The 25407-nt window shown below is 39.5% G+C and overlaps 1 protein-coding gene across 2 annotated transcripts in view; it reads right to left on the bottom strand.

Moving 5' to 3' along the window:
* The window catches only part of aatf (apoptosis antagonizing transcription factor), a 177325-nt gene that overhangs the window by 70976 nt on the left and 80942 nt on the right, over positions 1 to 25407 (bottom strand). Inside the window, exon 12 of one of the 2 annotated variants that reach the window (XM_059973295.1) lies at positions 6282 to 8528. The exons of the other annotated variant lie outside the window; for it this stretch is intronic. Within the exon in view, the coding sequence (XP_059829278.1) occupies positions 8471 to 8528 (58 nt within the window). The 3' untranslated portion in view covers positions 6282 to 8470. Of the gene's footprint in view, positions 1 to 6281; positions 8529 to 25407 lie in introns of those variants that run through there. 2 annotated transcript variants of the gene reach the window in all.

The following is a 25407-nucleotide window of genomic DNA, read 5'->3' as shown; positions in this document are numbered from 1 at the left end:
GACCTTTTTCATTATTTACATGATCAATCATTTTTAAGGCCCATTACTCCTCCCCTCCAGTAGGGGTTGCTGCATTCAAATGTCACCTCCATGCTCCAAGTAGAATTTGCTGGGTTGTAGTGATGGTAATGCAGTGGAAATGAAAGGCAGACGAAAACTGGTTATTCTAGTGATCGGATTTGCTTCAGGAGTCAGTCACAATGCAGCTGGAGAAGCTGCTCTTGAGCAGCAAGTGCAAAATGACTTACCCTTCCCTGCCTTTATTTCACAGTGCCGATGGTATGACTGTGATTTCACCCAATAAATAAATAGGTACAGAGCTGGAGTAAGTGGAATCGCACTTGGTCTCAATTGTGATAACCCCGTGGACAATTGGCAGATGATGTGACTGTGGGAGTACGGCTTAAGGGGAAGTGATAACGTCTCAAAACAGTTCTGAACTCCTCAGACACTAATATCCAAACTCTCGTGGGGAGAAAAACACCCCATGGCATTGTACTTGGAGTTTTCATTTATTAGTTCATATCCAAAAATTACCTTTAAAATTTGTGGAGAATGACATTCATGATCTAGTGGTACAAGTACCACAGTTCTACTGTAGATTGATTTTTTTCATGAAAGTGTTATATTTTTAACCTGTGCATCAAAGTACTCTCACACTGAGCATTACAATTGACTTGGAACTTCTGTTGTATGCTGATTATAGAGCAAACGCAAAAGATGAGCAAAACAGAGGTGAATTCTTGCCAACAGAATTCTACATTCCAAATTTGTTGTAGAAGCAAGCAGTATTAAAAGTAAAAATAGTGATTCTTCTGGATTTTTGTAGGGAATTTTGTCCATGAGTAGAACCACATCAGCTTCGGGACTAGGAACTTAACATTCAAGCAACATTAGAGTGGGTTAGCTCTTTGAAGGTGGAGTCCTGAGAAGCTATCGTTAGTGGAACATTAGTGGTTCCTGATGTTAACATAAATGCAGTGAGACGACCTTTTTTTTCCGAGTACCTTAATAAGAGATTTGTTAGAGGTACCACCATGATGGGCTGAAGAGCCTTTAACACTACTTTAGTGTCTTCCCTTACCTGTTTGAACTGGGACAGAGAAATACACATAGGAACTCTTCAGCTGGTGACATTAAACAATCCATCCAGTAGTATGTCTTGTTATATTCTGCCTCCATAATATAAATGGAATGAATTTTGGAGGCATGGGAGAGCGTGTTGTTTTACTATGCAGTTTAATCCTACCAAGAAGGTATAAATTTTTTTCCTGGTCATCTCCATGCAGACTCAGGTAAAATTAATACTGTTGCTTTATTCTAGTTATGCTCTTCAACAGCCACTAAAAAGTTCTCCATTTCTTGTTTTGCTAATAAAAAGCATAAGTATCCCCTAGGCTTCTGTTTTGGAATGCGGGGTTTGGGGGGGAGCGGGTTGTGAAAAGACGTCCTGAGAAAGTTTTGCACCTTTGGCCCATTGTGCTGGTTTGAATTTTGCAAGTGTTGGATTCTGTAGCGTACAAAGAGTTCAGATTGTGACCTGTGTCCGGTGGGAGCCTTTTAGTAGCTGTTGGGCTTTAACAGCAGAGAACTTAGCATAGTTGATGCACAAACTAGATATTTGTTTCATGACTGCCTTTGCTTTTCTCAGACATGACGCCCTCAAATGGGCACTGAACTCCATTAAGGTGTATAGAACCCAAGCTTCTACCTTGTCACAATTACTGTAGCACTGTACTTTAGCAGGAACAATGTTGAGATTTTGATGATAGCAGAGGAAAGAAAAGAAGCCCTTCAGTGGTGCTGCATTCTTATTGGTGTTGGCCGAAGTACAAACAGCAATTAATCTAGGCCTCAGTGTTGGCACTTAGGCAAACTGACCAACAATCCTTAGTGAACATTCACTGTCTAACATAAATAGTCAGATAGAGGAGGTGAAAAGAGCCATAACAAAAGTATCCTAATAAAAGTCTGCAGCTAAAAGAACAAAACTGGGGTTTAGAGCAACTCTGAACTTTGATCTTGTGTTGACAGTACACAAAGGTACTTGAATACACAAGGAAATTAGTTGCATTACAGCACAGAAAGAATCAAGTTTTCTCTCAAAGCTGAGGATCAAAGTAGTAATGTTTTCTAATTTGAGGCTTTTGTAACTTCTTCAATCTCGAGAGTATGAAAAAGATCAAAATTTAAAAAAATTAAATTGAGTCTTTGCTGTTTGTGTTGTCTGATTCTTCATCTAGGCCATGAGGATAGGTCGGTCTCATGACCAATCAGACTGTCCCACAAATATTTAAAACAAATTGAATTGCACACCAATACCCATCACAATTACACTTGGTGCAATAACTGAATTAGCAATTCAACAAAATAATTGGAAATGCGACATTCTCTATCCAGAAGCCTCCCTCGAGGTTTTTTCAGTCTATGGGGGTACTCAGCTTCACTAATTCTACAGCTAATTAGTGCTGCACTTGGAAATGAAGTTGTTTAAATGTAGAGTTTCTTTTTGGTGAAAAAATACATCATGACATACAGCAAATGTGTCCTAAATTGGAAATGCAACTGTGTAACCCTTTAAGTCCCCAACTTTGGTGTTTGTAGCATATTTTCATTTTGTGATTATTATTTTCATTGTGTTATTTCTTTCAACGGTACTGCTTTCTTGGCTTCATAATCCCCCACCTTGCTTTGTAGCAAGCAATTTGGGAGGCATTTAGCAAGGTAACAGGTTTGCTCTACATTAGTCAGGTGTGATATGTACAGGTGCATCCTTAAATGGATCAGTCAGGCTTAACCTCATCATTTGATGGAAAAAATGCTGAATTTGAATTTAAAAAATAGTTAGGGTCCTGCTATAATATTGCTTCTAAGTTAGTGAATTTCTTAAAAGTAAAACCATAAGACACAGGAGCAGGATTAGGCTATTCAGCCCATTGACTTTGTTCTTTCAATCAATGATGGCTGATTGACTATCTCTCTCAACCCCATTCTCTTGCCTTTCCCCATAACCTTTGACACCCTTATGAATCAAGAACCTATCAACCACCACTTTGAATAGATCTAATGACTTGGCCTCCACAGCAGTCTGTGGAAAGAATTCCATAGATTCACCACTCTGGTTAAAGAAATTGCTCCTCATCTCTATTCTTGAGAGACATCCTTGTATTCTGAGGCTGTACCCTCTAGTCCTAGACTCTCCCACTATTGCAAACATCCTCTCCCCATCCAATCTAGGCCTTTCAATATTCAGTAGGTTTTAATAAGATCCCCATCTTACCAATTCTCCTGCTCTCCAGTGAGTATAGGCACAAAGCAATCAAATGCTGGCTATACAAGCAAACAGAACTTAAAAGGTTTTGCCTTCAAGATCATTTACACATGAGATCATGGCACTACCATACTGGAGATAGTTGGGTAGAAACATGTTATTGCTCACAAGCACTAAATGGTTCATTAAATCACATTCCATTGGTTTCCAGTGGTCAATACAATGGCAGGCAGCTGTATCATGCCAATGAGCAGAGAGAACTGGCTTTGGATGGGATTGTTAACCATTACCTGTAGGAATGATTAACAAGAAGGAAGCTGTCCTGGAAACAGATTACCTGCTGATTTATTCAACTGCAGGCCATGGGATCTTACTGCATGCAAATTGCTTGTTGCATGTGTTTACATGTTAACAGTGATCACATGTCTCAACGTAAATTATTACCTGTAAAGTGCTTTGGGAGATTGAAGATCTGATAGTGTAATATAAGTAATACGTTTTTATTTTCAAAAATATATTTTCTTCATTCTTTAAACATGTGACCACAAGGTCACATTAAAAGAGTGTCAGTCTTAAAATAGATAATGGCAAAACAAATGTGAATTCTATAACCTAAATACTTTTTTTCCTTTTCAATGAGCTTAAATCCAAAAATTACTGCTAAGCAATTTGTTGTTCTTTTGTAAAACTCATCTACTGGAATAATGGAAACAAGAAATTGTCCAAAACCAGGCATGTACCACGCCTAAATGTTGTAATAATAGCTTCAGATTTTGATAGATTTGATTGCTGTTTAGAGAATGGTCAATAGTGTCCTCAATTTTCTCAGCAATAATCATGGGTTGTCAGATCTTTTAAAGCAAATGTTTATGGCTCCAAGCCCTAATTTTTCTGTAAAACCTATCACTCATCATTCCCACTGACTTGACTTCTCTTAGAAATTTATAGCCTTCCTGACTATGAAAATATCTAAACTGAATGAACTGTTCATTCTTGTTAAAGCAGAAAAAAAGTTGAACACAAAATACAAAATAATTTTCTTCAAATGCAATCAATCTTTCAGGGGTTGTGCAAATTAACCATCATGTCTCACATTACAAGAGCACCCTTCAAAAATATTTTTGGCTGGAGGATAACTGGGCGCTCTAGATTTATGATAATAATACGTACTTTTTTTTCATCCCGAGTAGGATGAATGGGGTTGAGAGGGATAAATAGAAAAACTATTCACTGGTACACTTCACTTTCAGAGATTATGACGAAACTTACCAACATTGAGCGTTATAGCCACCAAAATCATTTGTTTAATTAATAAGTAGATGTACTATGAACATGAAGTAGAAAGACCTGCATAGGAACTGGAATGTATCTATTTTTGTGTTCAGTACTAAACTGCAAGAAAATTGTGAAAATCATCAAAAACAGGTTTGAAACAACTTCAATTATAGAAGACCCTTGTATTCCCAGGTGGAATCCTCGTCTAATTTTATAAAGGTCCCAATGCTTAGCAGAGAAGGCCTTCAGTCCACAAAGGCACTTTCCTGATGTCAGTTATGTAGCAGCAACACACATTATCACTATCCCGGAGGACTGAGAGACAGCAGGGAGAATCAAACAAAGAATTCAGATTCTGGAAACCTGAAATGAAAATAAAAATGTGGGGAAACACTCAGCAGGTCAGCCAATACATACAAATGAAAGCTTAAGGAAGAGAAGGATGGTGGGCAAAAATGGCTGGTACTGGTTCAAACAGAAAAGAAGAGGAAGTTATCCAAAGTTGGGGAATTTGATACTGGGTCCTGCAGGTTGTCATATGCACATACTAAAGTTGTGCCACTGTTCAAGTTTATGTTGAGCCTTGTTACAATAGTGCAGAAGACCACAGACAAATAGGTTAAGAGTGGGATGACGAAGTGAAGTGGCAGGGCTTGTTAGATACATCAGCATTATTGATGCCATTAAATATGTGCAGGGGTCGGTGCTGGGCCCGCAGCTGTTTACTATTTACATTGATGATTTGGAAGAGGGGTCTGAGTGGAAAAGCAAATTGTACAGAGGATGTGGAGAGTCTGCAGAGGGATATAGATTGGTTAAGTGAGTGGGCCAAGGCCTGGCAGATGGAATACAACTTTGGTAAATGTGAGATCATCCACTTTGGAAGGAATAATAGAAGAACAGATTATTATTTAAATGGTGCAAGGTTGCAGCTTGCTGTTGTGCAGAGGGACTTGGAAGTGCTTGTTCATGAATCGCAAAACGTTGGCTTCCAGGTTCAACAGGTTATTAAGAAGGCAAATAGAATGTTGGCCTTCATTGCTAGAGGGATTGAATTCAAGAGCAGGGAGGACAGGCTGCAACTATACAGGGTACTGGTGAGGTCACACCTGGAGTACTGCGTGCAGTTCTGGTCTCCATACTTGAGGAAGGATATACTGGCTTTGGAGGCAGTTCAGAGGAGGTTCACCAGGTTGATTCCAGAGATTAAGGGGTTAACATATAAGGAGAGATTGAGTTTTGGGATAGTCCTTCCCAGTTTTTGAGAAAAGCAAATGTTAAAAGAGAAACATTCAAGCTGCAACCATCCCCTCCAGGAGAAGCACAAGAAAACTTCGTAGGTGGAGTTTGGCAAAGAAGAGCTGATTTTGTCAGCGTGCCCGTGAGTCCAGATTCACCACAGTCTCAGACCACAGCCTCGAACTGTTTGCTCAGCAAATTAAATTATTTAATCAAAAACAATGTTCAACGCGACTCTGCTTAAATTAGGGGCATCAGTTTGACCATTTCCCCACAGCTTCTGTGAGCCAGGCTCGATCCTGCCCTCCAGGGATTTCTCTGTAACATGTGGGTTTCTGCTCTAGGACAACGATAGGACCAACTGGTTAGTGTAGGCATTGGCTCTAGTGTAGAGAATGGCAGGAAAATTAAGGTGGTGTTGATTCAAACAGGTAAAAGAGTACTTAAAGGGTAGGTGGGGAAATGGGGGAGTAGCATAGTCTAAATGGTCACTTGAGTCAAAAGGAGATGTGAAAAGTTCAATTCCTCTACTACTCAGTGAAAACCAATATGAAGAGCATTGAATCAGGGTTTTGTACCCAGAAACTATAGTAGTGTCTGACGTGGGTGTTTCTGCACAGATGCAAGTATTGGACAGAAATTTACCAGATTAATTTAATTCCCTAATTACATGTGTGTCCCTGACAAGGGCAGGATTTATAGCTGATCCCTGATTGCTCATGAATTTAACAGACTGTTGGATTATTTCAGAGGGCAATTAAGTCCCTGCCACAGGTCTGGAGCTGCATTATATTTAGAAAGGGCAAGGACAATAGATTTCCTACCCTAAAGGGTAATAACAAGCCATATGTATTTTACTGCAGTATAGCAGTTTCACTGTTATCATTCCATCACTTGCTCTTTTTAAAAAAGGATCCACCTTTATTTAATGAACTATATTTAAATTTCCCAGCAGCTTCGATGGGAATTGAGCACATAGTTCTGGATTATCAGTCCAAACTTCTGGTTACTGGTCCCAAAACATAATTACTAAAGAACTCTAGCAACACATATTGTTGGCACTGGAGAAAAATGTCTTTGGAATGTGGAAGGAAACTCACATGGTTATGGGGAGAATGTACTAACTCCTTACAGACTGGTGAGAATTGAACCCGGTTTGCTGGCCCTGTAAAGTGTAATGCTTAATGGTGTTACACCATTACAAGCTTCTGAGAAAGCACTGTCTTTCTCTTTTGCTCTCTCCTTGATATCTTGTTCCGCCAATCCTCCTGTAATGCTTAGGGCTATCAGCTTGTGTATGTCTAGGGGAAAATCCATCCATCTGCCAAACCGTGTCTCCCGTTTGCGCAGATGCTGTATAATGCACACTGGTACAAACACACATACAATATCAGACAGCATACAATGTATGTTTTACAGATTACACTGTATAAATCTTATTGGAACTATGTAATTAATAGTGATATGATATAAAAAGAAAGAAAAGGGCGCCAAACTTATTGGAATTCAATCAGTTCATGCACAACAGTTGGAGCTCAATTATCGAAGCCTTCTGTCCGCATTCGATCTTCTCCGACCTCCTCGACCCGCTGCCTGGGACCAACCTCGGTGGTCGACCAGAGTGCATCCAGCACGTCCTTCCTCTTCAGTTCTCCTCCTGAAAAACCCGCCACTCACTCCAGGTTCCAACACATACAGACAGAACAACATCGCTACCATTGGTTAGTTCCTCCATTATCAATAATTATAACCCAAACATTCCAACTAAACAGAGCATTACCTCCTCAGACACATACAAAGAAGCTACTTCATTATAACGCTACAGAGAAGCCATTTTATATATACAGTTAACATTACAGTTAATAATCTGAGAACCCTGCACTCCTCTGGTCACTTTCCTGTGCTAAATTTTCTCTTCTGCATTGCAGGAGTGTGGAGAGTAAGAAACTGCATGGCAGTTTTGTTCCTGCACCAACATCGGGCATGTTTTTATTTTCAATGTAAACTTTTCAATATACTGGAAAAGTAATTAGTACCCTCTAACCTGTAAGGTAATCTAAAGTAAGCCTTCTTTATAGACACATGCTATATAATACCAATATCATGAAACTTCATTCAGTAAATTGTGATGCAGAAGTTTAATTTATGCCGATCATTCTTCCTTGACAGAACACAATTCAGTTCTTCTCTGAAGAGACTGAACTTGGAAAATAAGAAAGAAACGACCATTGCTCACCATCAAGTTCTATTATTTTAAAGCATCATTAAAAAATTAATATTTCACATTAGATTGTAAAGATCTTATATGCAAAAACACTTCGACAACTAAGTTTTTTATTTTTTTAAATAAAAAATGAATATATACATTTATATCAAGTCTGACTTCCATTTGGGGTAAAGACAGACACAGATAATCTAAGTGTGTGAAAAATGATTTCTTAAGAAAAAGAAAAAAGGATGAACAATGTTTTTAAGTGGTCAAAATCCATACCGTTTGGGAACTGGAAGGGTGGAAATGCATGGCTTAATTATAAAGCTTATATAAAGTCATTTACAAACGTCTTTACAAGCCATGGCACAATTTGAACATGCTGGGACGGCTTGTGCAATACTGTTTTTGTAGACAATCCACAATAATCAGGAGTGCACAATGAAAATGAGCATCGGAGAATTCAGTTGCGTTGATCATGGCTCTTTCTCAACTTGCTTAACATTTCCAAACATAGATCGGAATAGTTCAGTCCTGGAAAGAAGGAAAATGGAACATTTAGAATATTTTAATTTCTGCAGAATAAATGGAAGTCTATTTTGAGTTAACTCATGGTAGCTAGAAAACACTTTTTTTTTTGCAAAATTGGAACCATAATTACAGCTACATTACTTTTACAAGAACAAATGCCCATGTTACCATTCAAAGGAAAGCTTGGAAGTCATACAGCATGGGGTCAGTCCTGTCAGCCTATCAAGTCCAGAACGACCAAATCTATCCTACATTAATTCTACTTTATTCTCCTCATGCTCGGCTCCATTACTCCATGTTGATTGAAGTCTCGAGGCTGCAGGGCAGTAACTACTCCCAAATCTGGCAGCATGGAACTTAAGACTACTGCACCACCCGCACAATGGTATTACTGAGAAGGGAGGGAGACTAGTTAAAAGAATGCAGATGGCGCAGCACACCTGTTCATTTTCCATTCTCAGGCCTTGACTCAACGTCCACCCCTAGCGACGGCCATACCAGCATGCTCGAAGGTCTAGTTCACCAAATCCTCAACTGCAAAAGCGCTAGTTCCCTTTGTTGGTTCAAAAAAAAAATCCCTTAATGGGAAATCACAGGCTGTGGCCTGCAGCAATAGTAGTTCAGAAGTATAGCTACAAAAGTATCCAGTAGTTTTGAGAATTGTGTTGGTTGCCAGCGCCATCTTGCACACTCTCAATAAAGCAAGAGTACTCCAAATTATAGCAGCCTAATTTTATAGTTGCAGCACAAGTTTCTTGCATTTATTACCTTTGGTAAATGTGTATTAGTGGAAGTTAAGTTTGTTTTGAACAACTGTAGAAGAGATAATCAGAGCAGATTTGGTATTTTAGGAGCAGATCTATTTTGAAGACGAGCCCTCATGATCAAACAGTCGCCAGCTGCAGGCCACTGTATTAGACTTGGACGGTACTTCAGCACAAAAGCTTGGCTTCCAGGGAATGGGTGAGAACTCGTATGTCCAATTGGCCAGAAAATGTCCTTGAGAATGGTGCAACCAGGATGCAGAGCCATTTTCTGACTTTCAGTCATCCATAACAATCAGTAAAGAAAAAGTCCAAGATTAACTGAGGCTTTCAATGACATAGGTGAAATCACCAATATAAACCAGTTCTCACAGATTATTGGAGCTTCAGTTTAAATACAATTTGCTGATTTCCACCTTCACTGTACGTTTTGCTTATGCCCTGAAGCTATTGAAGGGAAATAGATTTCCCAAAGAGAAATGTTCACACTGAGGGAATTTCTGTTTCCAGTTCTTAACTTTTAATGAATGATTGTTAATAAAGCATACTCGACTCTTGCCCTTATTAACAGAGTTCCAGTTTACGATAGCAGAACAATCATGCTAAAACCTTTGATAAAACACTATTTTGGATTCAGCTGGAGTTTGGCAACCAATTCAGGGCAACATATTGCGGGAAGGTTTTGAGGTCTTGGGAAGGCTGCAAGAAAAAAAATTATTACGATACTAGCAGTGACTGATATCAGCCAATGAAGCAGCAAGACAAGCTGGGATGGCTCTCTATAGAATCGAGATGACAAGGAAGGGATTGGATAAATGTTGAAAATCAAGAATTGTTTTGATAATGTTGGATTATGTGGAAGTTGTGTTCCAATAAAATTCTTAAATTTGTCCAAAAAGGTTGAATTTTAGAACAAGACCAAGTAGAGTGTAAAAAAGTACCAATTTCTTGATTATATCGGAAACATTGATCAGATAAATTTGGGTTTAACTTATTTGTTTTTGTGGTGTAATATATAATTGATGTAAAAAAATTATATTGCACTAATATTAACCAACATTTGTTGTATTTGCCATACTGTCAAGACATAGTCTTGACCAACTTGTTTCTTCTCTTTTTTTTTCTTTCTACAGTGATATGATAGGGGGGAGGGGGAAGGGTTGATAATTTTTTTTATAACTTTTTTCTTTCTGCAACCTATTTGAAAATTCAATAAAAAAATTATATAAAAAAAGAATTGTTTTGATGGAGTGAAAACACAAACTGTTGTTAACCAAAAGACTGACTTACATAGATAAAATGCAAGAGCCTGAGCTATTTGGGGGAACCTTTGGCTTGGAACTCCTGGGCTGGAAAGGTGGTGTGAACTGATCCAATAACAATGTTCAAAAAATGATAGACAACTAGATGAAGGGAATGATTTTATAAGGCTGTGAGGAATGAGTGAAGGAGCGGAATTTATTGGTCACATATGCAAACTGCTTGCAATAGGTGACTTGTGCAATAATGACTTTTACAAATACATAGATTAGAACCCACACAACTGTCTTGGTTAAGCCATGAACATTTTCCATTATTAAATATCTGCAAAATTACAACTTCTATCTGCAACACTTGTGTACTCAACATCTTGCTGTATTGGGCTTTATCTGCCACAGAGTCTTCACCACCCACCTGGCCCACAACCTTTCCACTGTTATAAATAACTAATAAAACCACTTTAAACTATTGTTGATTAATTAATATATTCAGCGAAATTAAAAAAACACTTGGAATGTATCTATGCCCTAGCACTTTCAGTCCTTCCATACTGCAGTGTGTGGGCAGAGAATGAGAGCATTCAATTGAAGGATAGGGTGGAATCACTGTTAGTTAGCAGCATGGTTTGGCTCAAAGCTTAAAACTTAAACGACTGGTAGACCTGGGCTGCAGTTGTGGCTGCTCCATTCAACCACTACAGGAGGAGGCCTAGAACAGGTCATCTACATGTGCCCCCAATTCAAACCATGGGAAAAGTTGGGAATGAACACAAATGAACTAAAATGGAGGAAGCCTCAATAGAGTCAGAGTCAGAATAGTACAGCACAAAACAGGCCCTTTGGCCCACCTAGTCAATGCCAACCTGGTCCTCTGTGTATTCCTATCTTTCTGCACCTGGATCATAACTCTCCTTTCTCTTCTCTATCCAAACGTCTCTTAAAAGTTGCAATTGAACTCAAATCTACCACTTCCGCTGGCAACTCATTCCACGTTCCAAGCAAAGTTCCCCCTCAGATTTCCCTTAAATATTTCACCTTTCACCCTAAACCTGTGACCTCTAGTTCTAGTTTTCACCCATTCTGAGGGGGTAAAAGAAAGATTTGCATGCACTAACCCTATCTAAACCACTCATAATTTAGCATACCTTGATATACTTTCCCCTTAATTTCCTGTGCTTCAGAGAATAAAGTTCTAATCTATTCAACTCTTCCCTAAAACTCAGGTCCATAAATCCCAGCAACATCCTTTAAAGTTCTCTTTTGAGCTTTCTTATAGGTGATCAAAATAAAGGAAGTCTTTTAAATCTGAGGAATTTTTTCAGCCACAGGGTAATGTGTCTATGGAGTCCAAGTGATTAGGTGTATTTAAAGCAGCGACTGATAAGATTCTCGATTGGTAAGGTGTAAGAGAAGGCAGGAGAATGGGGCTGAAAGAAGAAATCCACCTTAATTAAATGGCAGATGAGACTCAATGGGCCAAATGGCCTAATTCTGCTTTTAAAGCTTATGGCCTGCATCCACGTGCAAGTAAACTACATTGTAACGTTTTCCCTCAAGTGCATTCAGGTCACGAAAATGATAGATGATGTCAAAACTGTAAAGTTGCACTTGTAACATAAAACTAGAAACCGGCACTGTCAGCATGTCCTGCGTGCAATTTCTGGCTTCAACAACACAGCTGGGCACAAAAACCAATATGATCACTAAGTGGGCTTCAAGCAGATGCACAATTTTAATTAGGGTCAACTTCCCTTTATAATATTCAACAGAACAAACCAGATTACACCTCATGGGGATGGTAATAAGGGAAAAATAATCTCCTGTCAGTAGCTGACATTAATTGCCTTTGTTCCAAAATAAACCAAAGGTAAATTCTTTATAAAAATTGTAGCTGATTGCTACAGTAAAGGGCACCATTAGATCTGTAGCCAAACCACAAATATCACCCTCCTCCTCATAAACCAAAGAGAGTTTCAGATTAACCGCCACAAGAAAAGAACATGATGTACAATTCAAAACTGAAGACAAGAAAATCTGCAAATGCTGGAAATCTAAAGCATCACACACAAAATGCTGCAGGAACTCAGCAGGCCAGGCAGCATCTATGTAAAAGAGTAAACTGGCGATGCTTCAGGCCGAGGTACTTCATCAGGACCAAATTCAAATTTAAAACTGAAACAATCCCTGAATTTTCCCATAACACTGCAAAGACCACCGTTGCATTCAACAACCATCGACTATTTAGTGGATCACTGTAGCTGCTGAAAAAATGGTGTGCGATCATAAACATGAAAAACTTCTGCAGAAGCTAAAATCTAATTTTGCAAAGCTAGCCTTTATAAATGATCTTTCCTTTCAATTCTTTTCAAAGGCAAAACTACTGAAATGTCCCAGGAACCTTGTCCAATCGTGTTTAACAAATATTCAAAAGAAGCACCCCGCCTGGCTATCCTGTATTGAAACATCATGTAACTTCCAAAGACACATCCTTTTCAGCCAGGTTCTTCAAGTGGAGACACTAAAATAAGTATTTTATTAGGCCATGTAAAGCCACAAAGGAATGATTTAAAAAAAAATTCTGAGGAATTCAATTAAATTAGCAGCAAGTAATAAATTTGAATTTGTATATTTTTGGTTCAAGTGACAATAACTGGAAGTGTCCCCAGCAGAAGATTCTAATTACACTTGTCCATTCAAGGGTTTAGATAGGTCCAGAATTCTTTTCACAGTGGCTTAATCTGTCAAAACATTGAGTGAGAACTGCTTGTTTGTTTTATTATTGAAGTCAAAAAAAGAGATCAATGCTAAGTTAGACTTTACAAGTGCATCAGGACACTTGTAGCTGAAGTAATTAAAGTGAACTATGCTATAACATTCGTACAGTTTGTGGGTAAAAGGCACTAACTGGGATGTTAGTGCCTTTTGGGATATCCTCTTCTTCACTACCATCTGAAATTTTCAAATATTTTAACTCCCTTTTCTGAGTTGAAATCTCCCATCCTTACCTTTTTGATGTTCTTCCTCTTACTGACAATAATTTCTACTGAGGTACCGTGGTATAAGTGACTTGGGCAGGTGGCTGATCTTCATGAGTATGACTTGACAACACATCGGGATATTTGATCAGTAGTCACCGTTATACACAATATTCACAGGCATGTACTTCCAGCCAGGATTACTGGAGAGCACTATTCTCAGGGAACTCTGACATTATGTTTCACTTCCCCCAATCCACATCCATCAATACTATCTGCTAAAATCAAATCCACACGGCTCAGTTATTGTGGAATGCTCACCATACTTGATACCATGTGCACTCAACTTTTTGCAGCAAGCAACACAATCGAAAAAAAGTACAATGCATTTGGTTACACAAAAATTGTCATCCTTTAAACTAGGATGGCAGACTTTGCTACCTTAACATTTTTCATCCATTCTACTACCTTAGCTGGTCCACAATATACCTTGGGTTTCCCAATGGAATACTAGCAACACCAAAGCCTGCTGGTTGTATCAATCCACGATCATTGAAATCAACCATCCTATTAATTCAATAATGCTGCATGAAGACAGAAGGCCACTCCCTTAATATATGTTAAGAAAATACAACTCTATATTTCTATTGTTTACATTTAAATTAAAATTCTGACTGAGATGGCAATATTTTAAACATGGGCTTGCTGTGGTGTTATTTTGAACAGGTTCGCAGTGGCATTCAAAACTCTGAAAGCTGCAAAGTGTCTTTTCATGACCAAGAGAAACATTGAGTGCCTCGAAGAGGTCAAGGGCCTCCTTGAAAATGTGCATAAACTTTAGCCGAACAAATAGCAATAAATCTCAAGGTAATATATGGTAATATATGTACTTTGATAACAAATTTACTCTGCATGTTAATATTAAAGAGCAATAAAATCCCACCGTGCAAATTTCCAAAAAGTAAAATACCAAGGATATTGGAAAGCCAAAATAAAAGTAGAAAAGGATGAAAATACTCAACAAGGCCAGTGGTTCCCGTGGAGACAGAGACAGCGCAATGTTTAATCAGAGCAACATTCTGAACTGAGTTTTGCAATTTTCTCACATTAAAATTGATGATTTTTTTCTATTTTAATGGCCAGAGGAATAGCTAAAAATCCATTAAATTTGGATCCATGCTCGCAGATCAATTGACTTTGCAGCCTAGGTCAGCTATAGGTCATAGAGCCAGGTGGTTTGTTTTGAGTTTTTTTTAAAAAAAAGAGATACTGAGCGGGAACAAGGCCTTCCGGCCCAATTACACCCAGTGACCGATTAACCTCCTAACCTGTACACCTTTGGAATGTGGGCAGAAACTGGCACATCTGGAGGAAAGCCACGTGGTCCTGGGGAGAATGTACACTCCTTACGGACAGCAGCAGGAATTGAACCTGGGTCGCTAGTGCTGTAATAGCATTACACTAACTGCTATGTTACCATGCTGCCCAAAATAATGAGATCAAGAGATCATTCCACGACTTGACTATGCAACTGGGGCTGACAACACAGAGCAGAACTGAGTGGGAGTTCTTCATTATCAGAGGGCTGACATTTAGAAGAGACTTTAAAATCAGTGTGCTCATGTAGAAATAAAAAGGTCCCAAGATAATAAAGGAAAAGCAAAATAGTTCTCCCAGACTCTTGGCCAACAAGCTTCTCGGAACGACAGCCACCAGCTTCATTCATCTCATTTGCTGCTTCCAGAACTTTGCTGCAGGCAAATTTGTTATCACATTTCCAAGGATAAGAGTGATTACACTTCAAAAAAAAGTAATTCATTGGATGTGAAGCACATTTGGACATCCTGAGGATATGAAAGGTGATGCATAAATTAAAGTTCTTTTTATTGCCAGCAAAAAAAAAACAGCAGAGTGAAAGAACATGCATGCAGAGAAGCTGTTCTAGTGGTAGTCTATGTCTTAATATATTCACATAAAGTAATAAATGGTCTGCTGTATTGCTCAAACAATGAACCGAAGTGTCCATCTCATGGGATCGCAACTGGAGCAGTGCAATTGAAAGACTAGATGTATCAGTGTGAGTACATAGGATGTTGTTATTTAATAGAACATGACAGCACAGTACAGCACACTATAGGCCCTTTAGGCCACAATGTTATGCTGCCCTTTTAACCTACTCCAAGATCAATCTAACCCTTCCTTCCTACAAAACCCTCCATTTTCTTTCATTCATGTGCCTATCTAAGGGTTTCTTAAATGCCCTTAATGTATCTACCTCCACCACCACCCTGGCGGGGGACTCCTCACACTCACCTGACAACCCACTAAACCTTTCTCCAATCATCTTATAATTATGCCCTCGCTGTAGGAAAAAGTCCTCTGGCTATCCTCTCAATATGCATGAAACTGAGGGAACAAGGAACTAAACCTCCTTTACTTTAGAGGAAGGCGGAATGAAACAGCATTACTGAAAACCAATCACTTTTCTTGGTAACTTGCCAGATATATTACAACCCGATTTTACAGAATGCATTCTGTAGGTATGTTTATGTTTTATTTATGTTAGTAACATGGCACAGCAACTGGTCTTTCCAGCCTAATGAGCCCATGTTGTCCAATTATGCATGTGACCAATTAACTTACTAATCCACATGCCTTTGAAATGTGGGAGAAAACCAGAGCACCCGGAGTAAACCCGCGCAGGCACAGCGAGAGCGTCCAAATTCGCCAAGAACCTCCACAGATATGGTTAATGGTACACTTGGCTGATAAATCCAAGGCACAATTGAGGAGATAACCACATTCCTGCATTAGAATGACTTCATAGGTGGGCAAACCGGCTCCTATGGGAAGGTCTGGATCCATGTAATGAGTTGAAATGGGTTCTGGGCAAGGGCTAACGTGGGCTAAGAAGGCATATGCTTTGCTTACCCTTTATTAGTGGAGGAACTGAACTCATGAAGAGACAAGTTATTTTGCAACTTCATTAAACTGTAGTTAGGCTGCATCTGGAGTACCGTGTTCAGTTCTGATTGCCCATTAGTAGGTGCTGGGGCTTTGGAGAGGTTGTAGATGAGATTTACCAAGATGCTGCCTGGATTAGAGGGAAAGTGTTACAAAGAGATTGGACAAACTTGGATTGTTTCGACTGGAGTGGCAGAGACTGATAGGGGTTTATAAAATTATAAGAGGTACAAATAGAGTAGAGAGCCACTATCTTTTTTCTTCCCCTCCAGAGTTGAAATATCTAATACCGGAGGGGATGCAGATGAGGTGAGAGGATTTTAAGTACAAAAGTACATTTTAATTAGTTCAGCACAAATTGTGGGCCAAAAGGCCTATTCTGTGCTGTTCTAAGTAGTTCAAATCTCCCGGATACATGTTAGAAATTAAAGTTACCTTTCCAAATGGTGTTTCTTAATGTAATTTTTAGACTTATCCTAATTTGAACTAACATTAATTTAGGAGTCTCATACGCAGTTTTGAACATCAGTATCCAGATAAATTGAAATATGTATCCCAGCCACAAAATGATTCCTTAACAAGAGTTTTTTTTTAAATGCCAGAATTCCTCATGGTCAGGCCTAAAATTTTGTGTTCAAAGTAAGGGACTGAGTTGACAGCTTGTCAGGGTAATCTAGATAGATCATTGGTCTTCTGCCCCAAAATCATCAGATCATTGCGTACACTTCACATGCAATAAACTGTTAATTGGCAGCAACTTTATGGCATCTGGTAACATTAGGATGGAATCTCAGATCCTCCACTACAAAGGAAAATAACTGGGGGAGGGGAAGAAGAATGAGGACAAAGAATGTGCTTCCCTAGCAATGTGGTAACCCCCTTGCTCCCAGGCAAATTTAAAGAACTTCCAGAGGTGGATTAATTTCTGGTCCACTAACAGCCTTGCTGTTAGCACTATTGTGTTTTCTAGCATCAATTGATTTGTGATTTACATATAAATTAGACAATTACTACACAAGACCGTATTTAGCATATAAAATTAATTTACAACTATAACTGTTCGTAAATCTCCAGCACACTTTCAAATGACACTTTGGGAAAGGATGGGAAAGGGCAGTAGAATTGAAACTTGAGGGACATGAGCAATTACACGCCAATTTCCTATATGAAGCCAGTCTTAGGAGTCCAAAATCTTTTTAAAAAATAAAAAATATAAAAACACTAATATGCATTACAAAAAAAATCAATGGTTGATAAAGATTTCAATTCAATAAAGCAACATCCCACAAATAATGTACACAAAGATGGATTATAGCATTTGCAGCTGTCTTTCTAGCGCTTTCTGTAGCTACACTTTTTTTTGTGCCAGGTACACCATGCAGAAACAGAAACTCATCAATCCTGCAAGTTTAACCTTGTCACTGTTGAAATTCACTAGGGTAAGGGTACATTTTAATACTTTCAGCTCCCTTAAGGCTATGCAAAACGAAGCATGATTCTTTGATTTTTTGTATTAAAAGTAGATTTGAGCCAGTGATTTGTAACAGGTTTCCTCCCCCTTCCCAGCATTTTCTTAGAATATCATTAGCAAAGGTAAGTGTAGTAAGGTATTTCATGGTTGATACAGATTCATATTAAGCAGCGTACATTACATTTCTGATAGTACATTGTGAAATTTGGTGCTTTATGCAAAAGTTCAAAAACTTAATATGGACCAGTGCAGTGGTGTGGAATAAGTGCTAACATGCACAATTATTAAACCAGAAGGTTGCAGGCTCGGTTGTCATTGCCACTCGCTTTCTTTTTAATCAAGTAATGTCAGGCAGGAAAGTGCTGAGCAGAGACCACAATGAGGGTAAAGGGAAAACTGTCAGAGAAAGCCCAGGCAGGACAATACAGTCTGTGACTCTCCAAATGGATTCCTTACCCAGACATTTTTTAAAATATATATGGGCAGAGGAAAATTCAAAGCACACTCCTGATCCCTTAGTAACAGTGACACCAGTCCCAGTGAGACCCCAGTGCCAATAGAACTGAAGAACATCAATAAGTGGGGACAGTAAGGAAACTATGTTTAAAAAGTAAAGTGGAAGAACTAATTTAGCCATAAGAATATTTTCAGACACCTTTTGCATTCACATCAGGTTCAAGGATATAGAAAAGCCAAGATTTTGCTCTCCAGTCATTAATTGTATAACACATATTTCTTCCTCCCATATTCTGCCTGGTAAAATTAACAAGAGATTCCAAACTGCATCCACCATGGGCCTTCAGTTTAAGGATTTGGTACCTCATTACAGTGAGAGACTTCTTTCCTGATGCTTGCATCTGTAGGTATTATGGTAGCCATAATTACAGTGGCTTGAGGCAGGATTGCTATTTCCTCTCACCCAGCCCTGTCTGGTGGGCTTAAAATCAAGGCCTGAATGTTAGCAAGTTGTAATGCAGAGGTATTTAATTTTTCATATTCATTGGTATTCAGTTTCTTCAAAACACATTTCTGTCAGGTAAAGCAAATATTTTGATACACCATAAAAGAAATGTAATTCTGACATTGACCCTGATATTAATTATTCCAGAAATAGTGGTAGAATTATAAAAGTGAAAAACGACCACTAGATGGCAGTATTTAATGGTTCCTCCACCAACAGCACACTCAATGTCATACTAATCAAAATATGCAATTAAATGATCCAATAATAATTTCATATTCAACTATTAACATTGAAAACCCTCAATTGTTGTGTGGATGTTTAACTAGACTAAAAAATTAACAGTACATTGCATCCAGTATACAACACAGGTAGGCTCACAAGGTTAAAACTTCAGAGAAGTTTTATGAATAGCCACTGTTCTCAAGTATATCACAGCATCTCCAAAATGAAGTAGACCACATGATTTTGCAAGCCTGACAAGAAAGGCAGTAGTGAAGGCCATCTTGTCTTTGGCCAGTGTTCACATTCCCATTTTTAAAAGAATATGGGAAAACATTTGGGAGTACGGATCATGACAAATGTTTATTCTTAGTCACAGAGCACAGAAACAGGCTGTTCATCCCATCTTGTCCATGCTGTTAATGTCCCTCATCCCATTGACGTGCACAGTGACCATAGCCCTCCATACTTTCCAAACTTCTCTTAAATATAGCAACTGAACACTCATCCACCATTGCCAATGGCAGCTTGCTCCACACGCTCACTTCCCAGGGAAGGTGTGGAAGAGGTTCCCACCCAGATTCTAAATGCAATTCACCAGAGCGCAGTGGTAAAAGAATGGATAGACCAAGAATTTTTTTGAAACTAGATATTGAGAAAAACCTTAATGAAGCAGATTTTGCCAAACACAGGCCATCAAAGAATTTCTCAACAGATACAAAGTCTAGGAAACATCCCAAAACTCACGCGTTTGGAGACTGATACAAAAACCAGAGCTGACATGAAGCACAAGTTTTTAAGTATAGAGTTGGTTAAAGTTTGTAATATATAACCTCACTGGGATAATACACAGATTCAGTGGTTAGCTGAATGAAATGGCATAAAAGGATAGAAGGGCTACTGGGGAAATGCTGAGAGGTGATCTTGGGTAAAAAAAATTATTAATTTGTCACTATCTGTGTGTTGTTAGCAAGATCATTAATGATTAGCAACTCTGATTGCCATGAGAAATGGGGGGTGAGCTACCTTTTTGAATTGCTGCAACCCTCCTTACAAATGTTTGGACAGGGATTCCTAGCCATGGTGAAGGAAGTGACATATTTCCAGAACAGGTGTTGTGCATGGCTTAGAGAGGAACATGGAGATGAGGTTATTCCGGTGCACCTAGTCTCACCCTTCTTGAGGGTTGAGACATTGAGTATGGAACGTGCTGGAGAATCTTGGAGGAGTAATACTTTATAGATGATACACATTATTGGTACGGTGAATGGAGCAGAAAGGAAGTAATTTTTAAGGCAGTGGATGGGGTGCTAATCAAACAGACTGCTCTGCCTCGAAGGCATAGTGACAGGCAAACAGAGAGAATTCCAGGGCATTCCAATCTTGTCCCTTGCTGATCCAGTGGCATTTCTGGTCAACAATATGCTCTCTCTTATTGGAGATAATCATTGCCTGTCACTTACCTAGCGGGTAACATACCGCCACTTCTCATCACAGGCCCTAAATTTGGCACAAGGGACTGAAAATTCTGGAATTTGGAGAAAAGAAACAAACTACTGGTGGAACTGAGCAGGTCAAGCAGCGTTTGTGGAGGCATAAAGAATGTGTTGTGGCCTACATCAGGATCAAATGTGATCCAGGTCTATTGCAAACCGACGAGGACTGGTTTATTTTCGACAGAGTCCCACATAAAATGGATTAAGCATCAATGGCCAGCATCACTCCTGTGATGGATGGAAGATCATTTATGAAGTAGCCAAAAATGGCTGAACCTGGGGCACTACAGGAATGTTCTGAGGCTGGGGTGAATTACCTACAAGAAAAGTATCAGTAAGATTGAGAGAGACACACAAAATGCTACAGGAATGGTGCAGAGATCGGAAGAGTACAAGGAAGATTACAAAGATGTTGCCAGGGCTGGAGGCCCTGAGACAGAGGGTAAGGTTGAATAGGCTAGGACTTCGCTCCCTGGAGCATAGGAGAACGTGGTGAGATTTCATAGAGGTATACAAAATTAAGAGGGGTATAGATAGGATAAATGCAAGCAGACTTTCCACTGAGACTGCTTAAGACTAAAAATAGATGTCATAAGGGTGAAAAGTGAAATATTTACATGGAAGCTCAGACTGAATTCCTTCACTCAAAGAGTGGTGAGAGTGTTGGAGAGTGTCAGCAGAAGTGGTGTATGTGGGTTTAACTGCAACATTTAAGAAAAGTTTGCACAATTTCATGGAGGAGGGGAATATCGGGGGGCGGGCGCTATGCTCCAGTGCAGGTCGGTAGGACGAGGCAGAGTAACTGTTCAGCACGGACTGGATAGGCCTGTTTCAGTGCTGTTAGTGCTCTGACTCTTAACGAAAATCGTGTTCCGTTATGCAAAGTATGCCTGCAAGCATTGGTTTAACCAGAGATCCTCGAAGGCACAGTCAAATGTCAGGGGCAGTCACTCTCAACAAAACAACACCCACTCTATAATTCTAAACCAGACTTGATACGATGGAAGGCATCCTTCTGTGATTTACTATTCTGGTGACGGGAAACTTCAGGTGAGGTGGAATCTATGACAATGGTATCTAATTCATGACCTATTACTGCATAGGTTTGTCTGTCAAAATAACAGTGACTTTCTGTAGAAAACAAGATTTTTTGTCTATAATGAAATGATCACTCACTCCAAAAGAGATCAACAAAAAAGAAATCCCTTGAAAATAATTACTTTTCTTACATCTATGCTCACCTGTAATTAGGAAAAAAATTAAGACATGTGCATCTCAAAAACTTGTTAGAATTTCTATTGAGCTTTCAGGAATGCATTTTAATTTTCTCACTGATACTGTTTATACAAACAGAGGCAGAATGAATGCTCAGTGAATTACATCATAATTCTTTTGACAATTAAAATGTTGTTTAGGCCTAGCATGGATAGATGAGGTTGATTGTGTTCTCAGAGGTACATACTTATGTAAGAAAAGAACAATCCTGACAGACTCACTACCAAAACCAGGAGATGGAACCCAAATTCAACTTAACTAATATCACAATAGGCACTATCAGATAGTGTCACAGAGGTGGTGAACTAAACCCAAAACCTTTCACATTCTCATTCCCATCAACAAGTTATCGGTGAGCTTGATTACCACTTTGATTTACAACACTGGAGTGGAACTGCAATGTTGTAAATCAAAGTAGTAATCGATTTACAGGATTGCAGTTGAGGAAAATCAACATACCTCTTTTAGCAAGAAGTGACAGAGAACTGCCCCTACGACAATGGGAAGCATGTCGAAAGACAGTAGCTTCTTCTGCTTCCCTGCCTGCCAACCTGCCCGTTACCTCCCTCTGCTTCCCCACCTGCTTCCCTTTTTCCATCATCTAATGTCCTATCCTATCAAATTCCTCCTTCTTCTGCCCTTTGTCTCTTCCACCAATCACCTCCTCGATTCTCACATCACTCCCTTCCATCCTCCCTCACCAGCACCTACCTTCCCCTTCAACTGGACTCACGTATTTCCTGCCACCTTATGCTCCTCCCCCTACCTTTTTTAAAAATTTTGTCTTCTTCCCCCTACCTTTCCAGGCCTGACACGGGAGCTTAGTCTGAAGCATCATCTCCTCATATCCCTCCATAGGTGCTGCCTGACCTGCCGAGTTCATCCAGCATTGTGTGTGAGTAGCACATTTTCCTTAAGCACATTATGATGACAGTCCTGGGAATATTATTTTGAAGCATCTAAAAATCATGACCTACTACTGTGTAAAGTTATCTATCAAACCACCAGTGAACTAAGACGCTTATAGTAGAAACAAGCACTTTATCAGTTGTTTTCTTGTTCTTTTCACTTCTAACAGAAATATAAATAATTCATAAACATATGCAAAACAGCACAACTGAAACTAAAATGCCAGATTTCACAGCACACTTTAATCATCACTTTCAAACTATCAAAAATGGGGAGGTCTTATTTATATTTAGAGATACAGTGAGGAACAGGCCCTTCCAGCAAGCCACGCTGCCCAGCAACCCCCGACAAACTCCAATTTCAAAAAATTCAAAGTTTAAAGTAAAATTTATTATCAGAGTACATTCATGTCACCACATACAACCCTGAGATTCTTTTTCCTTGCAGGCATTCTCAGCAAACCTACTGAACAGTAGCTGTAATCAATAAACAAACTCTGCAAATGCAGATATAAATAAATAGTAATAAATAACGAGAGCATGAGATAACAAGGTAAAGAGTCCTTAAAGTGAAATTATCCGTTGTGGGAACACCGGAAATAGAATGAGAGTAGTTATCCCCTTTTGTTCAACAGCCTGATGGTTGAGGGGTAGTAACTGTTCTTGAGCCTGTGGTGCAAGTCCTCAGGCATTTGTACCTTCTACATGATGACAGCAGCGAGAAAATACATGGCCTGGGTGGTGAGGATCTTTGATGTTGGATGCTGCTTTTCTATGGCAATGTTTCATGTAGATGTGCTCAATGGTTGGGAGGGCTTTACCCATGATGTACTAGGCCAAATCCACTATCTTTTTGTAGGACTTTCTGCTTAAAGGCATTGGTGTTCCCACATCGGGCTGTAATGCAGCCAATCAGTACACTTTTCTCCACACATCTATAGTTTAACCTTAACCTAAACCTAAACTTACAATGACCAATTAACTGGTACGTCTTTGGAGAATCACTGAAGGATATTCAACAGCTGTGACAGAGGTGGAATTCTATTACCTCTTACAAAGTGAAACCAAGCGACACAAGTGACAAGGCGGCTTCACTTCCACATGAGCTCAATGCCTTCTTTGTGTGTCTTGACCATCAAAACATGGAGGAACCTTCACGAATTCACAGTCCCCAATCACCTGGTGGCTTCAATCTCTGAGTCCAACTTGAGAGCATCCTCCAGGAGGGTGAACCCACAGAAAGCATCCAGCCCTGCTGGGGTACTTCGCAAGTTCTAAAGAACTGTGCTGCAGTGTTCACCGATATCATAAGCCTTTCGCTTTGGTAGTCTGAGATATCCAACTGCTTCAAGCAGGCTTCAATTATACCTGTGCCTAAGGATGTGGTAAACTGCCTCAATGACTATTGTCCAGTAGCACTTACATCCACAGTGATGAAGTAAGTGCTTTGAGAGGTTGGGGATTAAGCATCATCAATTCCTGCCTGAAAAGTGACTGTGATCTGCTCTAATTTGCCTACCAGCGCAACAGGTCCGCAGCAGATGCCATTTCATTGGCTCTTTGCTCAACCCTGGAACTTTTGGACAGCAAGAAAGTATACATCAGGATCTCTTCAGTGATTATAGCTCAGCATCCAATACTATCATCCTTTCAAAACCAATCAACAGACTTCAAGACCTTGGCCTCAACAGCTCCTTGTGCAATTGGATCCTCAATTTTCTCACGTGAGACCCATCAGTTTGGATTGACAACATCTCCTCCATAATCTCAATCAGCACAGGTGCACCAGAGAGCTGTGCGTTTAGCCCTTTGCTCTACTCACTTCACACTTGTAACTGAGGCTAAGCACCGTTCCAAAGCTATGTTTAAGGTTGCTGACAACACCATGGTCGTTAGCCAAATCAAAGGTGGTGACAAATCAGCACGTAGGAGGGAGACTGAAAATCTGGCTGAGTTGTGCCAGGAGAAGGAGGCTGGAATTTCATGAGCAAGTCTTCATCAAGCTATCAGAGGTGAAGCAGGTCATCAAATTTAAATTCCTGAATTATCATTTCAGAGGATCTGTCCTGGGCCCAGCACACGAGTGAAGTTACGAATAAAGCAGAGGAGTGTCTCTACTTCCTTAGAAGTTTGCCAAGATTCAGCATGACATCGAAAACTCTGATAAACTTTTTATAAGTGCGCGGTAGAGTATATTGACTGGCTGCAACACAGCCAGGTATGGAAACACCAATGCCCTTGAACAGAAGCTATAAGTAGTAGTGAACACGGCCCAATCTATCACAGGTAAAAGTCTCCCACACCACTGAGCACATCTATACAGAGCACTGTCATGAGAAGGCATCATCCATCATCAAGGTCTCCCATGAACCAGGCCAGCTCTCTTCTCCTGGGAAGGTGGTTTAGGAGCCTCAGGACCCACACTTCTAGTTTCAGGAACAGTTATCTCCCCTCAACCATCAAGCTCTTGAACTAGTAGGAATGACTTTGCTCGCCCCATCACTGAACTGTTCCTACAACCTATGGAATCACTTTCAAAGATTCGTCATCTCATGTTCTCAATATTTATTGTTCATTTATTATTATT

The sequence above is a fragment of the Hypanus sabinus genome, chromosome 6, assembly GCF_030144855.1.
Source record: "Hypanus sabinus isolate sHypSab1 chromosome 6, sHypSab1.hap1, whole genome shotgun sequence".
NCBI lineage: Eukaryota > Metazoa > Chordata > Chondrichthyes > Myliobatiformes > Dasyatidae > Hypanus > Hypanus sabinus.
The sequence above is the reverse complement of the archived record's forward strand: the minus strand, read 5'-3'. Positions and strand labels throughout refer to the sequence as shown.